Source organism: Bos taurus, chromosome 4 (genome assembly GCF_002263795.3).
Source record: "Bos taurus isolate L1 Dominette 01449 registration number 42190680 breed Hereford chromosome 4, ARS-UCD2.0, whole genome shotgun sequence".
Classification (NCBI taxonomy): domain Eukaryota; kingdom Metazoa; phylum Chordata; class Mammalia; order Artiodactyla; family Bovidae; genus Bos; species Bos taurus.
In genome coordinates, this window is record NC_037331.1 from 112,788,822 (window position 1) to 112,813,803 (window position 24,982).

Here is a 24,982-nt window from a genome sequence, read left to right on the forward strand (position 1 = left end):
GTGTCATGGAGGGCAAATGATCTCTCAAATGACCTAGGAACATGACTCAAGAAAGCCCCACCTAAATATGTCTTTTTAAGGGAGCTCAGGTGGTACCAGTGGTAAAGAATCTGCCTGCCAATACAGAAGGTGCAAGAGATGCACATTCCATCCCTGAGTCAGGAAGATCCCCTGGAGAAGGAAATGGCAACCCACTCCAGTATTTCTTCCCTGGAGAATTCCACAGACAGAGGAGCCTGGTGGGCTACAGTACCTGGGGTTTCTAAGAGCTGGACTCGACGGAGTGCTCTCGTGACTGAACAGGCACATGACTGAGAATGCACAAGCCATGCCAGGGCAGCGCAGTTTCAAGGGAAGGGAGCTTTTTTTTCAAGTGATCAGGAGAGTAGCTAGATGTCTGAGGGTGATGGCAGGAAACAGGTCCTCAGGCATCAAGGGTTGGGATGGGGTGACTGGGGAAAAGGATGAAGGTGAGGGAATGTGATCAGGGTTCCTGACTTCCTGAGAAGTCATTACTTGTAAAGGAAATGCCTGGTGGTGGGTCCCCTAGAAACATGCCTGCCCACTGCTTTGGGGCAAAGGGTGAGGAGAGGACCGAAGTTCAGGGAAAGCCACAGAAGTGACCTTAAGGGGGCAAGGACAAAGTGAACTTGCCCATGGCTCCTTCCCAAGTCCCTCAGGGGGCCTGGTGGGAGCTGAGTCCTTGCTCAGCAGGGCATGTGAGGGATGGCCCCATTGGAGGGGTCAACATGCTGCCAAGAGGACCTCCCCTTCTAAAGAGTCCAGGGTTTTTTTTCCCCCTCCTTCTACAATTACAAAGTATTAAATTATCAAATTTAACAATGAAGAGATATTTAGGTTTTTTAAGGTGAAAGTTATCCTTTACTTTCCCCCACTCCAGCCCCCCACCCCCACCCCCCCTTGTGGCTTTTCTCTTTGCATCCAGTAAAGAGTGCGGGGGTGGCCTTCCTGACATTTTCCCTGTGCCTTCACAAACACGCATGTGCAGCCTCCCTCTTGTTTTCCATCAAGGGAAATAGGATCCCAGATGTGCTTCGTTGTTTTCCACCCTTGAAGCAGGCTTGGTCATGAAATGTCCATCTGGAGGAAGTCTTTCACTCTGTTGAAAGAGGGAGCAGGCCAGAGAGTGGAGATGACTTTCCCACTCACAGCCAGTGGCAGAGCGGAACTATAACACAGGAATTCCGTAAGTCTTGGTTGAACTTCCTCCTAGGTACTCTAGAAAATAAGATGACGGAGACTCTTTAAAGGGTTGATAACCTAGTGATGGATAGGGAGGCCTGGTGTGCTGCAGTCCATGGGGTCGCAAAGAGTTGGACATGACTGAGAGACTGAACTGAACTGAACCTAGGGATGTCTGGCCACTGGGTAGGGTTTTACACTTTACAAATGCTTCTGTAGACCATAGAACCAATTAGGGTCCTGCAAAAACCCAGGGTCTCTCAGGATCTTCAGGGGATTATTTCCAGGACTCCCCTGGATAGCAAAATCTTTGGATGTTGGAGTCCCTTCTTTAAATGGTATTGCATTTTCATATAACCTTACTCACTCATGTCCTCTTGTATACCTTAAATTACCTCTAGATAATTATAATACTTAATGTAAATGCTATATACAGTTGCCTGCACCCGGGAAAATTCAAATTTTGCTTTTTTTGGAACTTTCTTTTATTTTCACCTGCATATTTTCATTGGGCTATTGGTTGAATTCATGGACGTGGAATCGGCAGATGTGGACAGCTGACTGTAACTAGGAAATTATTAACTCTTACAGATGAATAAGTCAAAGTCCAGGGACAGAAAGTATCTTTTGTTAAAAAGAAAACAGAACAAAACTGCACACGAAGACTGTGGCAAAACATAGAATCTTGGGCTCCCGGTTCCTCTTGTGATATGAGGCTAAACAACAGCTGAGCTCGCGGGCAAACGCTTAGTAGACAGTTGCTGACTGATTAGAGTAAGATCCAACGGTTTAACAGTAAGGTTTGTAGGAAGTCTCAGAGTGAGGCCCTGGCTTTTCTCTGTATCAACCTCATGTCCCAAAGGCGGTTTCTAAGCAGTTCCAGACAGAGTGTGCCCGTGGGAGTTGCCCTAGCTGGCCGGCCCATTTTGAGCTGGCAATGAGGAATTTTATTGACTTTATAAAGGAGCATTTCCTTCCGATCAGGGTGGGTAGATGAGAAAATCCTCTCTTCTGAAGGACTAAGACCCTGCTTGGCCATCTGAACGCTGCCTCTAAATCAGCAGTCGCACTCCACTCAGGAAAGTTAATTCATTGTTTCCTCAACTGCAGGGCGAAGGGTTGGATTTAATGATGTCTAAGTCTCTCCTGGAAACCCCGGAGTCGTTTATCACGCACTTACGACGTGCCTAGGGCCGCGCGGGTGCGGAGGCTGATATCTCTCTGGTCACACGAGACGCGAACATCTCTCTAACACCTGGTGTGCTGTCGTGCAAAGTGCCACCACCATGATACATGCACACTCGAGTGTGAGCATTGGAGCGGGCTCTGTGTATCTTTTTTTTTTTTCCTCCAGATTCTGGCTCCTACGGCGGTGCGGGCGCGCAGCTGGCGTCGGACCGAGAGTGGCCCAGCGACTGGAACGGTTTCAGAGCGCGCGTCTGCGGGGCAAGGACCGGGAGGGGAGAGTTCGGCGGATGGGAGGAGCGGGTGCTGCGGTACCGTCAGGTCACCAGTTACCAGACATCGCCTTCATCCCTCCTCCCCCACTGGGCGATCAGAGCCCGGCGCCCGCCCGGCGGCCAGAGCTTTAAAGTCCGGCTGGGCCGGAGCTGGATTCACTGGAGGCGGGGTCAGCCGGCTCGCCCCAGCCATTGGCTCTGGAGAACAAAGGGGCCGCCCCGCAGGCTGCTCCGATAGGGCTAAACTGGTCATCTGAGACGCTCAGCCAATCAGATGGCGGGGCGGCCCCGGGGATGGCCGGGCCCGCCAGCCAATCAGGGGTACGGGCCCGCCCCGCCCGCCCCGGGACTGGCGGGGGCCAGGGGAGCTCAGTGCCCAAGTCGCCCCGGGGTGGCAGTTCCCGTTAACCTTAGCCACAAAGTCAAAGGTATTTATTCCCGTCCCCTCCCTCCGAGTCCCTCTGAATCTGGGCGGGGAGGGGCGTGCGGAGGGACGGGCCGTGTCGAGGGCCAGCGCCCGGCTCCTCCCGCGCCGTTTACACCCAGCCTCGGGCTGGGGGCGGCCTCCGGGGTCCCTCGAGACCCCCGCCCCTCGCGCTCTCAGTCCCGAACTTTCCCCAGCCTCGCACAGCTCCCCGGGAAAAACGGGCTCGGGTCGTGCGTGGAGAGGGGCTGCAGGCCGGGGCAGAGCTGGAACGGGGGGCGTGAGAGCTGGAGAGGCGGGGAGGTGAGCTTGGGGTTGGGGGGACTGCCCCTCGGCCTCCCCTGCCCGCCTCTGGGCGCGCTCTGCCAGAGACGGTCCCGATGTTTGGGAGTGATGCCAGCCTCCCCCAGAGACCGAGTTCCTGCAGGGGCGGGAACCCCAGTGCTCGCCGCAGAGTGACACATAGTAGGTGCTTAATAAATGATTAAATGAATGGGCCCGAGCTTGGGGGCGAGAACAATGAGAGGGAAGCACCACGGAAATCGAAGGGGCGCGCGCGCGCGCGCGCGTGTGTGTGTGTGTGTGTGTGTGTGTGTAGGGGTCTCCCCGAAACCTCCATTCCAGGAAGACCGGCACAGGAAGCCAAGATCTTAGTGGGGATGGGGGTCGGCGCTGGGGGTTTCTTCCCTCCTGAAGGTGGAGATGCGGTCCCGCTCCAGCCCTTTGGGAGGATGGAGCCTGGTGCGTGCTTGGTCCTCCCGACCTGGGATGGGGTGTGGCCAAAGCCCCGAGGCAAGGCCCGTGATGGCCAGACTCCACTATGAGGTGTCCATTTTGGGTCCCAGGGTTCATCTGTAAAATGAAAAGGTTAGAGGGTATTAGTCTCCTTTCAGCTCTAAGGTTCCCTGGTTCTGTGCTTCTAATCTGTTTTGGACTTACGTTTCTTTTATTTAAATATTCCTTTGTTAACATTTATATTAATGGTTTACAGCATGCTGGATCTTGTGCCGGGTGTTGGGGAGAGAAAGGCTCCCTGTGTTTAGATGTTTACAGTCATGCTTTTGAGACAAATTATATTATTGTACCATGTGGATGGTACTGGGTTGGGTGGGTGCACAGGTTAAAAGGAGAAGGTCCTTGCTCTGAGCCTGGTGAATCCACACGGGCTTCCTGGTGAAAGTGATCCCTGGTTTGGTCTGGGCAGAGAAGAGTTGGGCAAGGGTATTCCAAGACTGATGACAGGTGTTCCAGACACAGCAAGGTCAGGGAGCTGCATTTGGGGACAGTGGGGTAGGTTGATGGTGCAGTGAGAGGTGCTCAGAGGCCAGATTTTAAATGGTCTTGGCAAAAAATTTGTAGAAGTACCTGAAAGTACTGGGGACCCGCTGAAGTTTTTAAGCAAAGGAGTATCATGTTTAAACTGAAATTTGAGGAAAATTGCTCTGAGTCTGGATGGTGGATGGATTGGAGAGCAAGGTGAGCTGTAATATGGGTGCTGCTTCCAGGTGAGCTGAAGCTTGTAGCCATGGCAGGTGTTGGAGGTATTAAAACAGCACTAGTACGATTTAGTGGCTTGTGAACTGTGAGGGCTGCACTCTGCAGTAGTGAAAGGTGGTGAGAGTTTTGAGAGGCCTGGAGAGTCCCCCCTGGAGGGGCAAGGGATGCCCAGGGCAAAGTGTAGAGCTGGTCCGTGCACCCCTTGGTGGAAGCTTACCCCATTGGTGAGGGGTAAGCTGTGGAATCTCAGGTTTCCTAGGATGGGGGTGGCCTGCAGGAAAGGAGCAGACAGGCTATGCAGAAGGAGACCTGAGCTCTAACTCATCCAAAAAGGGGAAACACTCCTTATCCTTGTCATGCTCCTGTGAATACAGCGCGGGATTGGAAAAGCGTTTATGAATTAAAATGTGATAACACTTCCAAGTACTGTTAGCAGCCGGTTTCATTCCTTGTCTTCGGTCAGGTAACTGGGGTCCCGAAATCCTGGCAGGCTCTTGAGTCTTGGGCTGGGGCAGAAGAATATGTGTGCTGCTCTGTCTTCTGAAAGGAAGTGGGCAAAAACTGGCAGTGTGGATGCCATGGGGGGGGGCAGGCCTGGGGCGGGCAGGCGGGGAGTGGGGCGGTCCCGGCAAAGGTCGGGCAGGGCTGGTGGGGCAGGAGTCCCAGAAGGCGGGCCCTTGGGGACTGGTGTGGGGTTGAACCCGGGACCTCTGGGAGGTAGGTGGGCGTGACGGGATAGGTTCCCAGGGGATGTTGAGACTGAAGTCCCTAAATTGGGCTGTTCCTATCAGGGCAGCCATGAGGTACCATTCTGAGGTCCAGCTGAGGAGCAGGGAGCGGGTGATGGCCATGCAGCGACCTAAAAAGAACTTTTGCACCTCGTGAACCTTTCCCAGAGTCCTTTCGCAATGTTTGCCTGCACTGCTTGGTGGAACAATTCTCCGCAGAGGACCAAGAGTGATTTCTGTTTGCAGATGGAGACAGAGGCCCAGGGAAGGAGACTGGCTGGTCCAGGGCCACCTGGCTAACCAGAAGCAAGCCGGGTCCCCAGGTCTCAGGCCTCCCGGTCCTAGGCTCCTCCTTCCTACCGCCTGGTCTCTCTATGGGGTGCCGGCCTGCCCCGTCCCCTTGCTGCCTGCCTCGTCCCCTCTCCTGGGACTGAGGACCACGGTGTTTGGGAGTCCAAGGCCTGAAGATGCTGGCGTAGGAGGAGGGGATGGGGCGGCACTTAGGAGCCGTAACAGTAGGCGGTGCAGGGGAACACCTGATCCAGTGGTGAATAGACCCCAGGAATGAGGGTGGAACAGGGAGGGCGATGAGACAGGGAGATGGGGTGGGGGCCCTGGAGGGGCTTGGGAGGTGCTGTGGGACTTGTAGAAAGATGCTGGGCATGCCTGATGCTGGCATGTGGGATGGAGGCAGGCCTGCAGGTGGGGGCGGAGGTGATGCTCACGTGGCCTGGCCTAGTCTGCCTGCCTGTCTGTCCTCAGCACAGGGCCCTAGAAAGTGGGAACAGCAGTTGTCCTGCCTTTTTGATATCATTTAAAAGCCACTTGTTGGGGATTGGTTTGCGTGTCCTCCTTGGTCATAAACTCTGGAGGAGAGGGAGGTGTGAGGTCTGGTGGGTCCTGGGATGGGGGTTCAGAAAGGGTGCTGATTATCCAGGGGCCAGCCAGAGCCCATGCCCAGGAACCAGGCCTCCTGTGCAAGTGGCCTGCCTGGGATCGGCTTTGGAAGAGGGCCTGGGGACTGTCTCCTGGGAGACAGAGGCTGGACGAGCCCCTTTCCCCCCAGTAAAGTCGGGGTGTGAGGTCCTGGGGCTTGCCTGAGCTGAGCCGGTGGAGTGTCCAGGGCTCTTTAGTCCAGCCCCCTGCCTGGCTCTCAGGCCCTGCCCCACTCAGGCCGGAAGAGACCATCCTCCCGGCTCAGCCTCCATCTCCTGGGAGAGATGGTACCTGGAGCTGCTTTGTGGAGCCTGGCTCTGCAAGCAGCCTTGCCCCTGAGAGCTGTCTACGCCCTGCTCCCCTGGGAGGCCAGCTCCCGTTGCTGAGCAGAGCGTGGGGTTCCTGTGTGGGCTCCAGGGGCCTCTGGAGACTCTGAAGCCGCTTAAAGAGGGCCAGTTTAGAGTGAGCCGGTAGGGAGGGTGTCTGGGGAGAGGGCTCAGAACCTTTGGGCGTGGGTTGTTCTCAGGCCCCGGTGATGGTAGAGAAAAGACGGTTTACAGGCTTTTAGGAAGTTGAGTGTTTCCCCACCTGATGTTGGCAGCAGACCCCCAGAGCAGGTGTTTTCTGTCACCTTCACCACTGGGAACCCAGGCCGAGAGGAGCAATCATTTGCCCAGGGCAGCGGAGCTAGAACTCAGGGCCCCTGTTTCTGGGTCCCTGCGTGCCTGGGCCTGAGTAGGGGCAGCGCTGGGAGCAGACTGCAAGGGGCAGACTCGGAGGCTCAGCTTCCCATGGGAGTGGGGGCGGCCTGCTGTCGCCTCCAGACTGCAAGGGGCAGACTCGGAGGCTGAGCTTCCCATGGGAGTGGGGGCGGCCTGCTGTCGCCTCCAGACTGCAAGGGGCAGACTCGGAGGCTCAGCTTCCCATGGGAGTGGGGGCGGCCTGCTGTCGCCTCCTGGCTGGACCCCTCCAGCCTGGCCTTGAGTCTCGGGCTGCCCTGGCCTGCTGGGCCCAGCCTCATCTTCTTTCTAGAGCTTTCTGCGCCCTTCCAGCTTCTCCCCGTGCTGACTGACGCCGCCCCTGCCCTCAGCTCACCCCACAGGCGACCCAGCAGGTGACTGTTGCCTGTTGCTTCCCAGCTCCCTGTGGCCTCGGTGCCCCCCGAGTTCCGTTCCTTGGAGCAGTGGACCTGGAGGGCTGGTCGTAGCTCCCGAGGACACTTGTGTCAGCAGGGAGTCACAGTGCTGGAAGGGTAGTGACTTGTGCTCATGCGGTCCACGGTGGCACGCTTGTCTCTCAGTGGATCTGTAGTTTGTGGATTTCTTCATATTTCAGTTTCTCTGTACTTTGCATGTGCAGTTTTGCAAGCGTTCTTGTATGTGTGAGTATCTCTGCATTTCTGTATCTTTAAACTTGTGTGTAGTCAGCCGTGATGGATGTGAGATAGGATTATGTCCGGATGAGTTTGTGTGCATTGAGTGTTCAGATCAGTTTCTTCTCATGTGCCTATGATTGTATTTTATCAATATCCTTTTAATTGAAGTATAGTTGACTCACAATGATGTAACTTCTGCTGGACAGCAAAGTGATTCAGTTATACATATATATACATAATAAAGAAGGTATATATACATGCATATATATACATTCTTTTTTTACTATTTCCCACTGTGGTTTATCATAGGTTATTGAATATAGTTTCCTGTGCTCTATAGGAAGACCCTGTTGTTTATCCATTCTCTGTATAATAGTTTGCCTCTGCTAATCCCAAACTCCCAATCCATCCCTCCCCCGATGCCCTCCCCCTTGGCAACCACCTGTGACTGTAAACCTTAAATGAAATATCCATTGATGTGCACTGAACTCCGTTTTCCAGGCAGAGGACATCGTTAGCTCATCCTGAGGTGTCTGTCATTTGTGATGAAGCCCTGGGGCCAGGGGACCCCCCCTGGTCAGTCCTCCCATTCCATGCACTCATTCAGTATAAACTGAGCACCTTCTCCATCTCGGGCCCAGGCAGGCAGGACCCCCCCACCCCCACTCCCTGGAGCTTTATATCTCGAGCAGAACTTCATGAACTTGGAAATCTTCTCTTCCATTGGATGTTATGCTAGCTCTAGCCACATGTGGGCATTGAGCACTTGAAACGTGGCCAGCATGATTGAGAAACTGAGTTTTTAACTTAATTTATAGACACTTAAATAACCACATGTTAGTACAGGGGCCAGACTCCTGAACGAGGTCCTGGTAGCTTAAGGTTTGATGCATCCCTCACCTTCTCTTAGAGACGGCGTGGTTCAGGAGAAGGCACGGTCCAGGAGAAGGCACAATGGCTGGGGTGGGCCAACCCACCTGGCCTATCCCAGCTTGTTAGGTTCTGGCTGCAGCCTTCCTAGCTGTGTAACCTTGAGCAAATTGCTCAACGTCTTGGAGCTGGAGCCGTGTATCCTTAGGATGAAGTGGGCAATGCTTGCTGAGTGCTTGGTACACTGTCTGTCTCCCGGTCCCTAATGAGTCTTGGCTGGCCAGCCCCTCTTTCTCCCAGAGCCAGCTCAGTACCGAGGTGTCCAGGGAACACCCCCTCCCCAGTGAATGAGGTAAGGACAGACAGGGTCTGTGTGTCCCCAGAGGACTCTGAGAGCACATTGTCAGGGTGGAGGCTGGCTGGAGCCCGCGAGCCTTTGCCCATCCCCTGCCAAACACTGGCCTGCGCTCCTTGCTGGGGGTCTTGACTGCTGGTATGAGGGCAGGGGGGCAGTCAGCTTGATGGGGAGAGTACCTTGAGAAGACTGCCCCCTGTCCACAGTTTCCCATGGGGAGGGGTCTGGGCAAAGCCAGCAGTGGCTGAGGATGAAGACCTAGGTATGGCCCTGGAGGGGAGCCGGCCTGGGAGCTGGGCTTTGGCTGAAGTTTGGGTGGTGCCACCCTGGAAGCCTCAGTTCCCGGTGGAGGGCACGTGGCCAGTCCCGCTCCACTGGTGACAAAGGCCACACGAGTTGCCACCTGCTTCTTCCCCACCTGGGGCCTGAGTCTGTGAAGAGAGCTGTCCTGGGCTGGTGGGGAAGATCCAGGGCCCTGAGATCAGGCGGATGTGGCGGGGTGGCCTGGACATGTCCCTGCACTGCCCCTTCCAGCCCATGGGCTTTGTCCAACAATGGCCACTGAGCGCCTCCCCCTCCTCAAATTCCCGCTGAGCCCAAAGCTCCTCTGTTACCTCCCCTGTCCCCCCAGACTGCAGGCCCTGCTGTGGACCACAGTCCCTCATCATGTGGCCTGGCGGTTGTCATGGCAGCTGCCCGAGAGGCCTTCCCATCCCGGGGCTCTCGTCCCACGGGGGCCTGACCCAGAGCCAGGGCCGGGAAGGGGGAGGCGACAGGGCCCTGAACCGAGACCTGGCCCTGGTGGGTGTCCTGCCCCCAACGGGACCTGCCAGGCCGGGAGGGGAGAGGTCATCAGAGGCCAGAGTCGGGGTGCTGGTGGATGGGGACCAGTCCCCTCATGGCCGGGGTGTTCTGCTCACTGGGGCCCTGGGCATGTCTCCCTCCAGCCAGCAGAGCGATGTGTCTTGTGGGTGAGAAGGAGCAGCCAGTGCCATGTGGCAGGCTGAGGTGTGCTGTGGCCTTGCCGTCCTGGAAAGATACCACTGCACACTGGGCCCTTCCAAGGTCTGGCCATCTCAAGGGTTGGCCTGCAGGGCTCCTGTCGGCCTGGGTTCCAGACACATTCCCGCTGAGTACACAGGTGGAGGTGGGCCCCCGAGACACAGCCCCTGTCTCCGCTCTTGTTCCCTGTGCCTCTCCTCCTGTGCCCTGCCCTGTCCTTTCTCCCTTCTTCCCCTCGGCCCATGAGGGTCCCTTCCTTCCATTTCCACTTCTGGTCTTTGTTGGACCATGAGCCGCTTGGTGACTCCCTGTGAACTGGTCACCAAGAATCGAAGCCCTTCTGCCATCTGAGACTATTTTGAGTTCCTGGATATCTCCTAAGACACAACGGATCAACCAGGATAGATTTGATTTGGCTGGAGAGGCCTCAGTTGTGTTGTGTAGGGGTTTCATGAATGAAGCCAAGACCCACCCACTGTCCTTGTCCTGAATTGTGGCCTGAGCCTCCACCCTCCCTCTGAGATTCCCTGCGTTGAGGTGACCTCCCTGTTCACCAGCAGTCGGAGTCTCCTTGGGCAGATGTTGAATCTCCAGTTGGTGAGAAGCTGCCCCACAGTTCCAGGGCCCTGGATCTTTCCCACCAGCCCAGGACAGCTCTCTTCACAGACTCAGGCCCCAGGTGGGGAAGAAGCAGGTGGCAACCTGGAGGGAAGAGGTGGTGCTAAGGCAGGCGCACCAGCATCCATCAGGGGCCCTGAGGCCCTGTTTCTTCTGCACCTCAGGCAGGTTTCAGCATCTCTGAGAACCCACAGCAGGAGTATATAACAGATTCATGTGGGAGAAATAGAATTAAAAACAAAATCTCCTTCCTACCCTGGAAAGCTCTGCACCAAGATAGAAGAGAAAGAAACAGTTTTATTACTGGATAAGCATTAAGCTAGCAACATGCACGTCACAGGCGACACACTAAAAGACTACAAAGACAGAGAGAAATGTCATGCTACCTTATAGCCCAGCAGATGCGACCCCACTACGCACGTGTTCTTGAGGGAAAGCATAACCGGTTCTGGGTGAAGGGACCTGATAGCACCATTCGTCACACAGTTTCCCCTACATTCACCTGGAATTGGCAGCCACCCGGGAGAGCTAACTGCCTTCATGCAAAGGAAGCACACACTTCTGGATCTCGGGGAGGATGGGAGGAGGTTTGCATCTTGGAGCCGGGCACTGCTGAGCTAGGCTCCTACCTTCCATGGGAGGGGACACTGGCTGCTGATCCCTTGACATTTGCACTTCGAAGAGATGGCTCCAGGTCCTCGAGAAAGGGTCCTGGCAAGAGACTGAGTGAACTTTTCAAAAGATTTACATATACATTGAAGGGGGAGAGAAAGGGCTTCCAGTTAGATTTCTAAAGAAAAGGAAAGAAAGGGGAGGGAGTCTCTTTCCCTTTTCTCAACAGGGAGACAGACCTTTCTATCAGATTTGTATTTCCCTGACACCCTTGACCCCCCACTCAGATTCCCAGCCTGGGTCCCTGCCCCAGAGTGGCTGCTGGGAGGGGAGGGGACTTGGGAGAGGGAAGTGGGGAGGCCGTCTGGGGCCTGAGGTGCAGAGCAAGTGGGGGCTGGGCCCCTGTGCCTGAGTGGTGGTGGAGCCCAGGTATGTGGGGCAGAGGCTGGGGCCCACTGGGAGTGCAGGGAGGCCAAGGGGGCTGCTGGCCCGGGAAACGAGATCCGTGTCCTCAGGAGGGGCCACCCACAGCACCACGGGGCAGCTGCTGTACCTCTGAGTGCCCGCAGCTGGCAGCCTGTTGGTGCCACACACGGCTGTCTGGTGCCAGACCCCGACATGGACGTGTCGGGGATAAGCAGACAAGGAAATACCCTGTCGGATGGCGGAAGTGTCGGGGAGGAATGGGAGGTGGAGCCAGGATTGTGATTGTACACAGGGTCTCCAGGGAAGACCACTCAGAGCTGGTGACCTTCGGGCCTGGAAGGGGCAGTGGCCACACAGGGACCTGGGAAGGGGGCACCCCAGGCGGAGGCGATAGAGCAGCAGGATCCTGTCCTGGTCGTGTTCCAGGCACCAGATGAGCCAGTTGGGAGATGCTCCAAAGACCCAAGCTTAATGCTCACCGTGAGCCCAGAGTGGTGGGTGAAGGACCAGGCCACTGGGACCCAGGTTGGCCGTGTGTGTGTTCCCATGCTGGTAGGGGGGATGGCAGGAAGGCCTCAGGAGGGTTTTTCACTGGGACATGGATGGGGGCTTTGAAAGACAGGGGGCTGGTGATTTTGGAGGGACAGTTCTGCCCCCCCTGCCAGGGTGTCCTCATACCCATAAGGGGGGGTCTCTAGACTTAAAGAGTTTCCTGATTCTCACGTGTGGCCTCCTGCATCCCTCACCCTGCAGGTGTTGAGAGTGTGGACATCAGAAGCCCCAGGACCCTGCCCAGCTGTGCCATCCAGCCACCTCCGTGACTGGGCGCATGTTGAGGGGTTCAGTTTTTTCTTTAGAAAGTGGGAATTGTACACATTTTACCTGCTGAGTAGGTATATACGCGCTATGAAAATTCTTGCACATTTCAATGGAAGCCATAGGTAGAGAGACGTGAAAGAGTGGGACTGAGGACTTCTCTGGTGGTCCAGCGGCTAAGGCTCCTGCTTCCACTGCAGGGAGCACAGCTTCCATTCCTGGTTGGGGAGTTAAGATCCCACATGCTGTGCGATGTGGCCAAATTAAAAAAATAAAAGGGACCACCCTGTGTGAGGTCCATTTGTCCATTTGTCTCGGGCCAACCCTCTTCTTCTGCTTCCATCCCACCCACAGACGGCCGGGCGGGGAGCCAGGCTGATGCAGACGGACCTCCAGGGATGGAGAATGGCCTGGCTGGCGGCACAGGTAAGAGCATGTGGGCAGGTGGGAGCCCCCCGCCGCCTCCTCCCCTGCCCTGTCCCTCTGCAGCTGAGCAGGGCTTGCTGGTGGCCAGTAGGCCCACAGTCTGGGAAAGGATGGAGCAGACACAGACTAGGGGGCTAAGAGCTGGACAAGCCCAGCCCCTGCTTGTCAGGAATAGGTGCACACACATACACACCCCACATACATACACACCCCACATATACACACCACCACACACCCCGTTAGTGCTAGATCAGGGAGTACACCGTGTTCTTGCTGGTCGTGTACTGAAAGCCAGAGCTCTGGGGAAGACACGTGGTTAGAACAAGCAAGCCCTGCTGTCTGTCTGTCAGGAGAGCATCTCCAGTTCGGTCCATGAAAGCTTCCTGGGTCTGTCTCAGCTGATGCACTTAGAGCCGGTGGTGGTGGTGGGAAAACACAGCCGTTAGTCCTGGTGTCTCCCGGGCAGGGGGCGGGCACCACTGAACATGGGAAGTGCCCTCTGGAGACCCCTCCCCAGGTGCCCGCTTCCTGCTTCCAGGATGGAGCAGCCCCAGGTCTAAGACCCGCTCTCCCAGCCTCTGCAACAGGCCCTGCAGAGGGTGCGGCCGGGCTGATGGGAGCTCTGAGCCTGAGAGAGGGGACGGGACCTGGGCACTCTGCCCCTCGTGGGCACAGTGACAAGGTTTCTTTACCTCCTGTTCCCTCCAGGGGAGTTGCCCCGAAGGCCCCAGAGCAGCCCCCGGCCCCAGGACAATTACTACGGTGGACCTAAGGTGAGACAAAAATCAGGCAACAGAATAAGAAAGAAAGAAAACACTGGCTCACAGAGGGCCAGTATGCTCTATGACACTCTTCTGTTCTGCGACTGAGTCCTGACACCTGGCAGTGAGCTGAGCCACCCACTTCCAGTCTCCCCACCCGCCCAGGCTGTCACTTTGAATGCTGAGAGCACTCGTGTGTGTGTGTGTGTGTGTGTGTGTGTGTGACGCCGACATTAAAGTAGTTACAGGAAAACCTAGGGCAGATGGTTCCAAACGTTTTAGCTGAAGGGCTCCTTTTTTTTCCCCCCAAATTTTAATTTTTTAACACCAAAAACATTTTGCATTGGGGTATAGCCAATTAACAATGTTGTGATATGTTCAGGTGAACAGTGAAGGGACTCGGCCATACAGATACGTGTATCCGTTCTCCCCCAAACCTCCCTCCCATCCAGGCTGGCACATAACATGCAGCAGAGGTCCATGTGCTGTTCAGCAGGTCTTAGTTGGTTAGCCATTTTAAATATAGCGGTGTGTCCATGACCTTCCCCAGAGTCCCTAACTGTCCCTGCAGGACCCTTTTGCCCACATAAACTAATAAGGGGGATCCTAATTCAGACACGAGCAGTGGGCTCCACCAGGCTTTCTCTGCCCATACGGCAGCTCCTCCACCAGGAAGAAGTGGGAAAACCCTGGGGCCTGGGGACCCCTCGGGCCGCAGCCTTCCAGGCTCCCACGCCTGCTGGCCGGGCTGAAGGAATGACTCTTCTGGACGGCTGAAGGTTTGAACGTAATTGAGACTTTACCTCTTTTAAGCACCCTTTACTTTTTTATTTGTATTTGAATGTATTTTTAAAACCGTGGTGAAACATACAAAACATGAAATCTACCACTTTGCCCCCTTTGGAGGGTACAGTTCAGTGGCACGAAGGACATTCACGTAGAGGCACAGCATCATCACCATCCATTTCCTGACGTGTCCCATAACGTCAGAACCTGTACCCATGAAGCGACAGCCCTCTGTTCCTCTCTGTTTCTTCTGAACCATGAAGACGTTTTAAAAATGATGCATCTTTATGCTGACTGAGGAGCAGTACCCTTGGAACCGGCAGGCAGAGGCCTGTTTCCCTCTGTGTCAGTGTCTGATCCCTAGGGGAAGGTGCCCGGGACGACCGAAGTCCCAGAGCATGAAGGTCAAGGGTCCATACCCACCATCGCGGGCTTCAGGGCCTCCCCATACAACTCAGCCATGTATGCCCCCCCAGGGCCCTGGAGCAGTGGATTCAGGCTTTCAGGCTCCACTATACATCTGGCTGGGAGGGTGAGCCTTCTGAGGCATCAGCCAGCGTGATGGATGTTAGGCTACGTTTAATCAGGGAAAGGCAGTGGCTTTTGTGGGGTTCTGGGGGCATTTGTGGGCTTCTTTGGCAGTGTGGTGTGGTAAAGAATCCACCTGCCAAACAGGAGATGGGGGTTTGATCCCTAGGTCAGGAAGATCCCCTGGAGAAGGAAATGGCAACCCACTCCAGTATTCTTGCCTGGGAAATCCCATGAACAGAGGAGCCTGGTGGGCTATAGTTCTCAGGGTTGCAAAGAGCTGGACACGACTTGGCGACTGAGCATGCACACATGGGGGCATTCATGGGTGCCTCGTCACTTGGGGACAGTGGTGCCCCTCTGACCTGATTGTACTTTGGATTCACTACTCAACCACCAATCTGGACAGCCGGGCCTGTCAAAGACGTCCACTGGCCAACAAGTCAGTGCATCTAAGGGAATGTTTGATAATTGATGAAACTCATTACACATGTGTTTTTGATTGCTGCCAGTACACAATTTAAATCACTGCTTTCATTTTCAAATTACTACTCCTGATAAAATGATTTCTCACAAGCAGCACCTGGGGAGGACCCATGGCATTGCTTTGCCAGGAGGAAAGCTGGCCCCTTACGGGTGCTTTCTGTAAGGGAACCCCCACTTCCCTCCCTCGCCCTACCACCAGGGTCACCACATTGGTTTCTATGCTCTCGTGGGGCCAGTGAGGCTGTGGAGTGGAGCAGAGCTCTTTGGCCTCAGAACTAAAGGCCACTGGATTAAAGGGAAGGTTTTCTCTTTATTTCCTAAGATAGTTAAAAGATGTACAAACTATAATGTTTGAATTTTTATGAGAATATTCAAATAACACATACAAAATGCAAGTCCCCTCTGCCTGTCCATCTATTCCTGCTGTGGTCCATATCACCTGCCAGGTGACCACCATTGTGGGTTTGGTGTAAACTGGCCCGGATTGAGCATGTGAATATACACAGAGAGGCATGGCTTTATTTTCCATAAATTGGAGCATACTTCTGATACTGATTTTTAATGTGTCATTGTTTTCTCTTAAAATCTTTTGGAAATCTTCTCACATGAGCACATATAGCTCTTTTCAGTCTCTGCACAGTTCCCCACATTATGAAGGGAGAGAACATTGTATTAGATTGTTATTGATAGGTAATTTCGTTGTTATCCTCCTTTTTGCTTATTACAAATAGCACTTCAGTGAATATACTTGGACATTCCTCTTTGGACTCACATGTATTTCTTAGGATAAATACCTAGAGTGAAATTGCCGGGTGGAAAAGGTGAAGGATTGTTGTTGTTCAGTCGCTCAGTCAGTGTATCAGTCATGTCTGACTCTTTGCGACCCCATGGACTGCAGCACGCCAGGCTTCCCTGTCCTTCACCATCTCCTGGAGTTTGCTCACATTTGCATCCATTTAGTCAGTGATGCCATCCAACCATCTCATCTTCTGTCATCCCCTTCTCCTCCTGCCCTCCATCTTTCCCAGCATCAGGGTCTTTTCCAATGAGTCGGCTCTTGGCATCAGGTGGCCAAAGTATTGGAGCTTCAGCACGAGTCCTTCCAATGAAAATTCAGGGTTGATTTTCTTTAGTATTGACTGGTTTGATCTTCTTGCAGTCCAAGGGCTCTCAAGAGTCTTCTCCAACACCACAGTTCAAAAGCATCAATTCTTCATAAAGCTTTCTTTATGGTCCAACTCTCACATCCTTACATGACAGAAAGATAGAACACATTTATAATTTTAATAGGCATTGTCAAGTTATCCTCAAAGAGTCTGAATTCATTTATGCCCCCAGCATATCCATGTTGTGCTTATCCTCCTGTGTAGTTTTCATGTGTATCATGAAGTCAGGATATTATCAATTTCTTCAATATTTGCTGGAGTGATGGGTGAAGAGATGCTACACTGTTATTTGGCACTTGTTAATTACTAGTGATGGTAAGCCTCTTTTCATCTATCTATAGAGGTCCTTTAAGTGAAAGTTGCTCAGTTGTGTCCAACACTTTGCAACCCCATGGACTATACAGTCTATGGAATTCTCCAGGCTAGAATACTGGAGTGGGTAGCCTATCCCTTCTTCAGGGGATAGCTGGATAGTTCGATTCCTAAGCCAGGAATCGAACCAGGGTCTCTTGCATTGCAGGCAGATTCTTTACCAACTGAGCTATCAGGGAAACCCCCTTGGTCTATTAATATTAATCCTTGGTCTATTATATATCTGCATATGTGTTCTCCTAGACGTGCGCGATCCAGTAGGTGGCCAATAGCCACATGTGGTTATTTAAATTTAAGTTAATTTAAATGAAAGAAAAGAAGTTCAGGTCCTCGGTTGTATTCGCTACATTTCAAGTGCTCTGGAACCATGAGTGGCTAGAAGCCACATGTGTTGGGCAGCTTGGATGCAACAAAACATTTTCACTCTTGTGGAAAGCTCTGTTGGGAAAGGCTGCCCCAAACAATCATTTCTACTTGACTCATATGTGGGACTTCTGTCATACAGGTGTTTTAAATTTAGTTTTTATGTTTTGCATCCTATTTAAGAAGATTTTCAATTACTTCTGGATTCTAAACAAATTCTCCTAATTCTTCTACTACTTGTATTTGCTTCTTTTAAGCCAGCACTTAAATCCATCTGGAACTGATTTTTATAAACTGTATGAACTAGAAATCTAACTTGAATATTTCCCCCAAATAATTAGTTGGTCCTAAACTGATGGCACCCCACTCCAGTACTCTTGCCTGGAGAATCCCATGGTTGGAGGAGCCTGGTGGGCTGCAGTCCATGGGGTCACAAAGAGTCGGAGACGACTGAGCAACTTCACTTTCACTTTTCACTTTCCTGCATTGGAGAAGGAAATGGCAACCCACTCCAGTGTTCTTGCCTGGAGAATGCCAGGGACGGGGGAGCCTGGTGGGCTGCCGTCTATGGGGTCGCACAGAGTTGGACACGACTGAAGTGACTGAGCAGCAGCAGCAGCAGTAAACTGATGGGTAGGCCAGCCTTTCACTGTTGACTTGGAATGCTACTGTGTATAATGCTACCGTGTATCACTTATCAAATATTTCTGTTCTCTTGATCTATCTGTTGGTTATGTGTATTCAACGCTTATAATTGTTTTTAGCTTTTTTTTCTTTTTTTTTTGGTGGGAAAGACCCTCACTCACAGCCTCACCTTACCTGGCTCACTTTGGAGCAGCCATGTCAATAACAACTGCATCTGTCAAGACTTCTTAAAAATGGACTTTATTTTTTAGATCAGTGTTACATTTACAGGAAAAAATGCAGAAAGTTCAGGGAGTGCCCTATGCCCCCTCTCTCCAGTTTCTCCTATTAAAAAAAATTTTAAGATTTTTTTTTTTTAATGTGGGCCATCTTTCCAGTCTTTACTGAATTTGTTACAGTATTGCTTCTGTTTTATGTTTTGGTGTTTTGGCCCTGAGGCATATGGGATCATAGCTCCCCAGGAATTGAACTTGCACCCTTTGCATTGGAAGGTGAAGTTCTAACCCCTGGACTGCCAGGAAGTCCCCATTTTCTCCCATTATCAACATGTTGCATTAGGGTGGTGCATTCGTTACAACTGATGCACCTTTATTCATACATTTTTATTACATAAAGTCCATAGTTTACCTTGGGGTTCACTCTTTACGTTGTGCATTCTGTGGACAAACGCTTAACGTCCTATACCCACCACTATAGTATCATTCAGAGCAGTTTCACTGCCTAAAAATCCTCTGTGCTCTGCCTCCTTCATCCCTTCCCCCTGATCCTTCAACCCCTGGCAGCCACTGATCTTTTTTTCACTGTCTTCGTAGTTTTGCCCCTTCCGGAATATCATATAGTTGGAATCATACAGTGTACCTTTTCAGATTGGCTTCTTTCACTTAGTAATATGCATTTACATTTCCTCCGTGTCTTTCCATGGCTTGAGAGCGCATTTCTTTCTATCACTGAATAATACCCATTGTATGGTACACCGCTGTTTATCCAGCCCCCCACTGAAGGACATCTCTTGGATGCTTTGGAGTTTTGACTGTTACAAATAAAGCTGCTGTAAACATCTGTGGGGAGGTTTTTTTGTGTGGACATAAGTTTTCAACTCCTTTGGGTAAATATATAGGAAAATGATTTGCTGGATTGTATTGTAAGGGTATATTTAGTTTTGTAAGAAACTGACAATACTGTCTTCCGAAGTGGCTGTACCATTTTGCATTCCTACTAGCAATGAGTGAGAGTTCCTGTTGCTTCACATCCTCGCTAGCATTTGGTGTTGTTGGTGTTTTGGATTTTAGCCATTCTAACAGGTGTGCGGGGATAGTATTTTAGCTTTTAATGTTGCATAAGCCAGATTCTTCCTTTATCATTTTTAGACTTTGTGGGTGACTTACTACACAGTAAATTTTATAAATTACCTAATTAAGATTATACTGAATTTGAACGTTGGTTTGGAGTGAAAAGCTTCTTATCTAGAAATATGATGTACCTGTTCTTTTATTTACATTTTTTATTCATTCAGTAAAGTAACAGTTTTCTTTATGTTTTGCTTATACATTAGGTATACTTACAGTTATTTTATTGCCATTAAAAAAGTTATGAATTTTAATTTTTTTAAGCTGGTAGTTTTGTTGAAACTTTTTATTTCTAATACAAACTTCATCAGTGGATTCTCATGCAAATGGTAATTATAGGTTAATAATAATCAGCAAATGACAGCTTTCTCTTAATCTCCAATATTTATATATATCTTTCTTTTTTCTCTTTGTTCCTAACTGGACTAGGCTTCTAATCTTTTGCCTTTGGTTATTACATTTGCTACAGTTTCTAGTGCAACTCCTTTGTCAACTTCAGGAAATTACCTTATGTTCCTAGCTTGCTAAGAACCTTCTTCCTTTCTTTTTCCCTCCCTCCCTTCCTCCTCCTAACTTCTTCTTCTCCTTCTTTTCCTCCAGAAATGATGTTGAATTTTATTGTGAGCCTTTTCCACCTCTATTGAAATGGTTCAGTTCAGTTCAGTTCAGTCACTCAGTCGTGTCCGACTCTTTGCGACCCCATGAATCATAGCACTCCAGGCCTCCCTGTCCATCATCAACTCCCGAAGTTTACCCAAATTCATGTCCATCGAGTCGGTGATGCCATCCAGCCATCTCACCCTCTGGCGTCCCCTTCTCCTCCTGCCCCCAATCCCTCCCAGCATCAGAGTCTTTTCCAGTGAGTCAACTCTTCGCATGAGGTGCACAAAGTACTGGAGTTTCAGCTTCAGCATCAGTCCTTCCAATGAACACCCAGGACTGATCTCCTTTAGAATGGACTGGTTGGATCTGCTTGATGTCCAAGGGACTTGCAAGAGTCTTCTCCAACACCACAGTTCAAAAGCATCATTTCTTTGGCACTCAGCTTTCTTCACAGTCCAACTCTCACATCCATACATGACCACAGGAAAAACCATAGCCTTGACTAGATGGACCTTTGTTGGCAAAGTAATGTCTCTGCTTTTTAATATGCTATCTAAGTTGGTCATAACTTTCCTTCCAAGGAGTAAGCATCTTTTAATTTCATGGCTGCAATCACCATCTGCAGTGATTTTGGAGCCCAAAAATATAAAGTCTGACACTGTTTCCACTGTTTCCCCATCTATTTCCCCTTAAGTGATGAGACCAGATGGCATGATCTTAGTTTTCTGAATGTTGATCTTTAAGCCAACTTTTTCACTCTCCTCTTTCACTTTCATCAAGAGGCTTTTTAGTTCCTCTTCACTTTTCTGCCATAAGGGTGGTGTCATCTGCATATCTGAGGTTATTGATATTTCTCCTGGCAATCTTGATTCCAGCTTGTGCTTCTTCCAGCCCAGCGTTTCTCATGATGTACTCTGCATATGTGTTTGGTATTTAACAAGTCAGTGTCATGAACTGTGTTGAGGCATCTTTGTTTTCCTGGGGAAGATCCAGCAAAGTCATGATAGGTTGTTCTCTTAACATTGCCAAACTTGCTTTGCCAGTATTTTTGCTTGTTTTTTTACATCTACTTTCAAAGAATGATAAACCTATAATTTCCTGCGTACCGCACCCTTGCCTTGTTTGGGGTCATGTATCATGTAAGCTTCCCCTGCACATTCCCCACCCCCCCCGCCCCCCGGCCTGCCTAGTCATGGTCATGGTCTATATAAGCTGGGAACAGTCCTTCCCTTGAAGTTTTAGTAGAATTTGTTTGCACAGTTAAGTGACCTGTTAGCCACTTTTGAGGTCTAACTTTAGCTTTCTTTTCAGTCTCTTCTATGTTTATGCAGACATGGTTTCTACCTCGTCTTGAGTCAGATTTGTTAATTTATTTTCTCACAAAATCCATTTTACATAGGTTTTTCAAATTGATATGTCTATACATAGGTTTTGGGGATTCATCAGAATCCTTTCTATATCTTTCTGTTCCCTTTATCCTGTAATCTCTGCTTTTGTCTGTGTTGATTCTTTCCTCTTACTTCCTTTGGGTTTGTGTCACTGTCTTTTTAAGATGGGCACCTGTTGCTTAGGGTTTCTCTCCTTTGTTCACAGTTATTTTTTTTTCAACTTTTTTTTTTTTGGCTGCACAGCATGTGGAGTCTTAGTTCCCTGCCTGGGGATCAAACCCGTATCTGCTGCTTTGGCAGCATGGAGTCCTAACTACTGGACTGCCTGGGAAGTCCCTGTTTCATCTATTTTTATAGGCCATAAACTTTTTATTGACATATAACACACATAAGAGTGCACAGGTCTCAGGCTCTATAAATTCTCAAAGTGAACATGCCTGTGTAACCAGCACCCAGATCCACAAGAAGAACATATATATATATATATATACACACACACACAGAGAAAACACAGAACATATATGTATATACATATATATACACACATATATATGTGTATATATACATATGGATATATATATATATATACACCCCAGAAGTGCCCCAGGCCCACTTCCAACCACAGCACCCTCTGTCAGGGACATTAGTCTTAACTCTAACTCATCCTTTAGTTGCCAGCTTTTGACCTCTGTATAAATGGAATTCAGATAGCCTGTATATGTGGTGTCTGTAGCAGACTTTTTCCATCATGGCTTATGTCCAGGAGCCTGGAAGCAAAGTTCCCGGCAGACCTGAGTCTGGTCTAAAGGGTGGGTTAGTAACAGAGTGTGCCGCTGGTGTGTAGGCTTCCTTTAGTACAGGACAAGGCAACACTTAACCTGTTCCGGGTGCTGAGAGCTTTCTGGCTGGCTTTCTTGTTCTTGGTTTTGTTGAAGAAAGGAGAAGTTGCCAAGCGGGTGAGGTGATCATGCACCACAGCTGTTGCCCGGGAGCCACCTGGCAGTGATGTCAGCCTTGGTTGCCCAACCTCTGGGGTACTGGGCATGCACTCACCCAGCAAGCGCCCAGCATGTCCATCCTCTTAGGACGAGAACCAGATGTTTTGAAACTTGGCCACTTTCTGCTTGCTCCCTAAGTCAGAAGACTCCCCTGGATTGGCTTCTTTATCTTCTTAGACTCTCCTGGGCTTCAGGGTAGAGGAGGCGGGCAGCGATGTGTTTGACACCTGCAACACGCTCCGTTTCTTTCTTCTCTGCCCTCCTGCACATTCCAACTCCTCTGACTTTATTGTCCTTCCCACTCTCCCTCGTCTCTCCTTTCTCCTTTCCCCCATTTCCTCTTCTCCCTTTACTATATTCCGTCTGCATCCTTTTCTCCTGTCCCGTTTTCTACCCTGCCCTACCCTCCTGATGCTCCCTGCCCCCCACCCGCCCTTTCCCTCCATCTTAGGAGCACAGCACTCACCGAATGACTCTCCCTGATCTCTCTCCCTTTGCCTCCGGCAGGAGATGGGCTGGTGATGAAGATCAAGCAGGAGAAGCCAGAGTGGCTGCTGCAGACGCAGGCCGCGCTTTCGCAGAAGGATAAGGAGAACATTTTCCGGCCTCGTCGGGTCCCCCCGCCATGCCAGACGGCGGCGGGGAAGTCTCAAGCCTGGGGGCACCCGGACGGGACTGGGGGTCCAAGGTGGGCCCCTCCCTCTGAGCAGGCCGTGGGGCGGGCAGGCCGGGCTCCGAGGGCGGCCTCCGGCCCCCTGAGCCCAGCTCTTCCTGCTGGCGAGGGTCACTTCGTGTGCCCGGACTGTGGGAAGAGGTTCAGCTGGTGGTCGTCGCTGAAGATCCACCAGCGCACGCACACGGGCGAGAAGCCGTATCCGTGCGGCAAGTGCGGCAAGAGCTTCAGCCAGAAGCCCAACCTGGCGCGCCACCAGAGGCACCACACGGGCGAGCGGCCTTTCTGCTGCCCCGAGTGCGCCCGGCGCTTCAGCCAGAAGCAGCACCTGCTCAAGCACCAGAAGACCCACTCCCGGCCCGCCACCCACCCGTGCCCCGAGTGCGCGCGCTGCTTCCGCCACCAGGTGGGCCTGCGCATCCACCAGCGCGCGCACGCGCGGGACCGCCAGGGCCCCCGCGCCGGGTTGCAGGCGCTGCGGCGGGACACCGCAGCCCCCCGGGGTCGGCGCCCGCGGCCGGGGCCCCAGAGGGGGCGCCCCGAGTGGGCTTGGCTGGGGCTCGGCCAGGGCTGGTGGCGCCCGCCCGGGGCCCGGCCCGCCGCCCCCGGCGAGCCACGCCAGTTCATCTGCAACGAATGCGGCAAGAGCTTCACGTGGTGGTCGTCACTGAACATCCACCAGCGCATCCACACAGGCGAGCGGCCCTACCCCTGTCCCGAGTGCGGCCGCCGCTTCAGCCAGAAGCCCAACCTGACGCGCCACCTGCGCAACCACACGGGCGAGCGGCCGCACCCCTGCGCGCACTGCGGCCGCCGCTTCCGCCAGAAGCAGCACCTGCTGAAGCACCAGCGCACGCACCAGCCCGGCGCCCGGGCCGCGCCCCGCCCCGGCCGCGCCGCGCTGCGGGCCTACCCTCGCGCGCGCCCCGCCGCCCCCGCCCAGCCGCCGGCCCAAGCCGTCCCTGGCCTGTCGCCGCCGGCCCGGGGCCCCTCGCCCGCCCGGGGACCCGGGGACCTGCCGTGGGGCCGGGCGCGGACTGGGGCGCCGGGTGAGCCACGTCAGTTCATCTGCAACGAGTGCGGCAAGAGCTTCTCGTGGTGGTCGGCGCTCACCATCCACCAGCGCATCCACACTGGGGAGCGGCCCTACCCGTGTCCCGAGTGCGGCCGCCGCTTCAGCCAGAAGCCCAACCTGACGCGCCACCGGCGCAACCACACGGGCGAGCGGCCCTACCTATGCGCCTCCTGCGGCCGCGGCTTTAGCCAGAAGCAGCACCTGCTCAAGCACCAGCGCGTTCACCTGGGGGCTCTGGCGCCCACCCTCAGCGCCAAGGGAGACGCGCTCTAGTGAGGCTGGACCCACGCAGGCCCGTGGGCGGGGTGGGAGGAGGCTTGCCTGGTGCTTGTGGGCGAGTGACCAGGAATGGTGGCGCTTAGAACTGCAGGGGCTGAGACCCTCTCCAAAGGTGCCTTCCTCAAGGCTCCGAGACCTGACAACAAATTCCTGGAGCGTCCCCAAAAGGGGATCGGGAAAAGTCCCGGGAGGGGCCGAAGGCAGAAATAAGATCACATCCCACACTGTGGAGCCTGGATGTGTCCTTCCTTGGAGGTGGGACCCCAGCTCTCAGGCATTGAATGAGGGGGCTGTCGGAGGCCTTGGGTGAGATGGCCCAAGTCTGGACTGGTCAGCTGTGGCCGTCCAGGGTCAGTCCCTGGGGGGGAGTCTCAACAGACTGAGCGATACCCAGATGGGAGCTAGAAGCAGCAGCTGGCGAGGGGCAAGCATGTCCCCAGTGCAAGGCCAGCGCCCAGCACTTAAAGGCCACTCAATACATGTGTTAGGAAGGCGTGAATGGCTTGATGGCCCTCAACCCTGAGTACCCCACTACCCTGGGTGCTATCCTGGGCGGCCTGAGCCTAGGACTGGGTTGTGTGTGTATGATGGTCACGGCTGGGACTCGGAGGGTGGTCTCACTGGGCTTTGGTTCCTTGGGAAGGGCCCTGCAGAGGGAGAGCGCCCAACGTGCTGCTCCCACTCGGTGGACGCTGCCTGGGACCCTTATTGATGCTGATGTCACAGAAGAGAGAAATGAAGGACTGCCTGCCTCACGTGGTCTCC

The 24,982-nt window shown here is 52.8% G+C and overlaps 1 protein-coding gene across 8 annotated transcripts; it reads left to right on the plus strand.

Annotated features, from left to right (window-relative positions):
- Positions 1 to 1,017: 1,017 nt before the first annotated feature.
- On the plus strand, positions 1,018 to 24,972 carry ZNF775 (zinc finger protein 775). Of its 8 annotated transcripts, none has more exons than XM_059885783.1 (4): positions 1,018 to 1,207; positions 2,558 to 3,091; positions 12,677 to 12,748; positions 22,698 to 24,972. In XM_059885783.1, exons 2-4 carry the CDS (start codon positions 2,938 to 2,940, stop codon positions 24,209 to 24,211), a joined length of 1,740 nt encoding a protein of 579 aa, XP_059741766.1. In that variant the 5' UTR covers positions 1,018 to 1,207; positions 2,558 to 2,937; the 3' UTR covers positions 24,212 to 24,972. The 8 variants fall into 8 exon arrangements, with proteins under 8 accessions (XP_059741766.1, NP_001073842.1, XP_059741767.1 ...); NM_001080373.1 differs by lacking the exon at positions 1,018 to 1,207 and having other exon boundaries at positions 3,028 to 3,091; positions 22,698 to 23,290; positions 23,780 to 24,445; XM_059885784.1 differs by lacking the exon at positions 1,018 to 1,207 and adding an exon at positions 11,799 to 12,031 and having other exon boundaries at positions 3,035 to 3,091.
- The last annotated feature ends 10 nt before the right edge of the window (positions 24,973 to 24,982 follow it).

Excerpts from the sequence above, each read along its gene's own strand:
- ZNF775 (XM_059885783.1), top strand. The coding sequence starts at position 2,938 with ATGGCGGGGCGGCCCCGGGGATGGCCGGGCCCGCCAGCCAATCAGGGG. Across the intron at positions 3,092-12,676 it reads CCTTAGCCACAAAGTCAAAG|ACGGCCGGGCGGGGAGCCAG; the intron begins GTATTTATTCCC and ends TCCCACCCACAG. Across the intron at positions 12,749-22,697 it reads TGGCCTGGCTGGCGGCACAG|GAGATGGGCTGGTGATGAAG; the intron begins GTAAGAGCATGT and ends TGCCTCCGGCAG.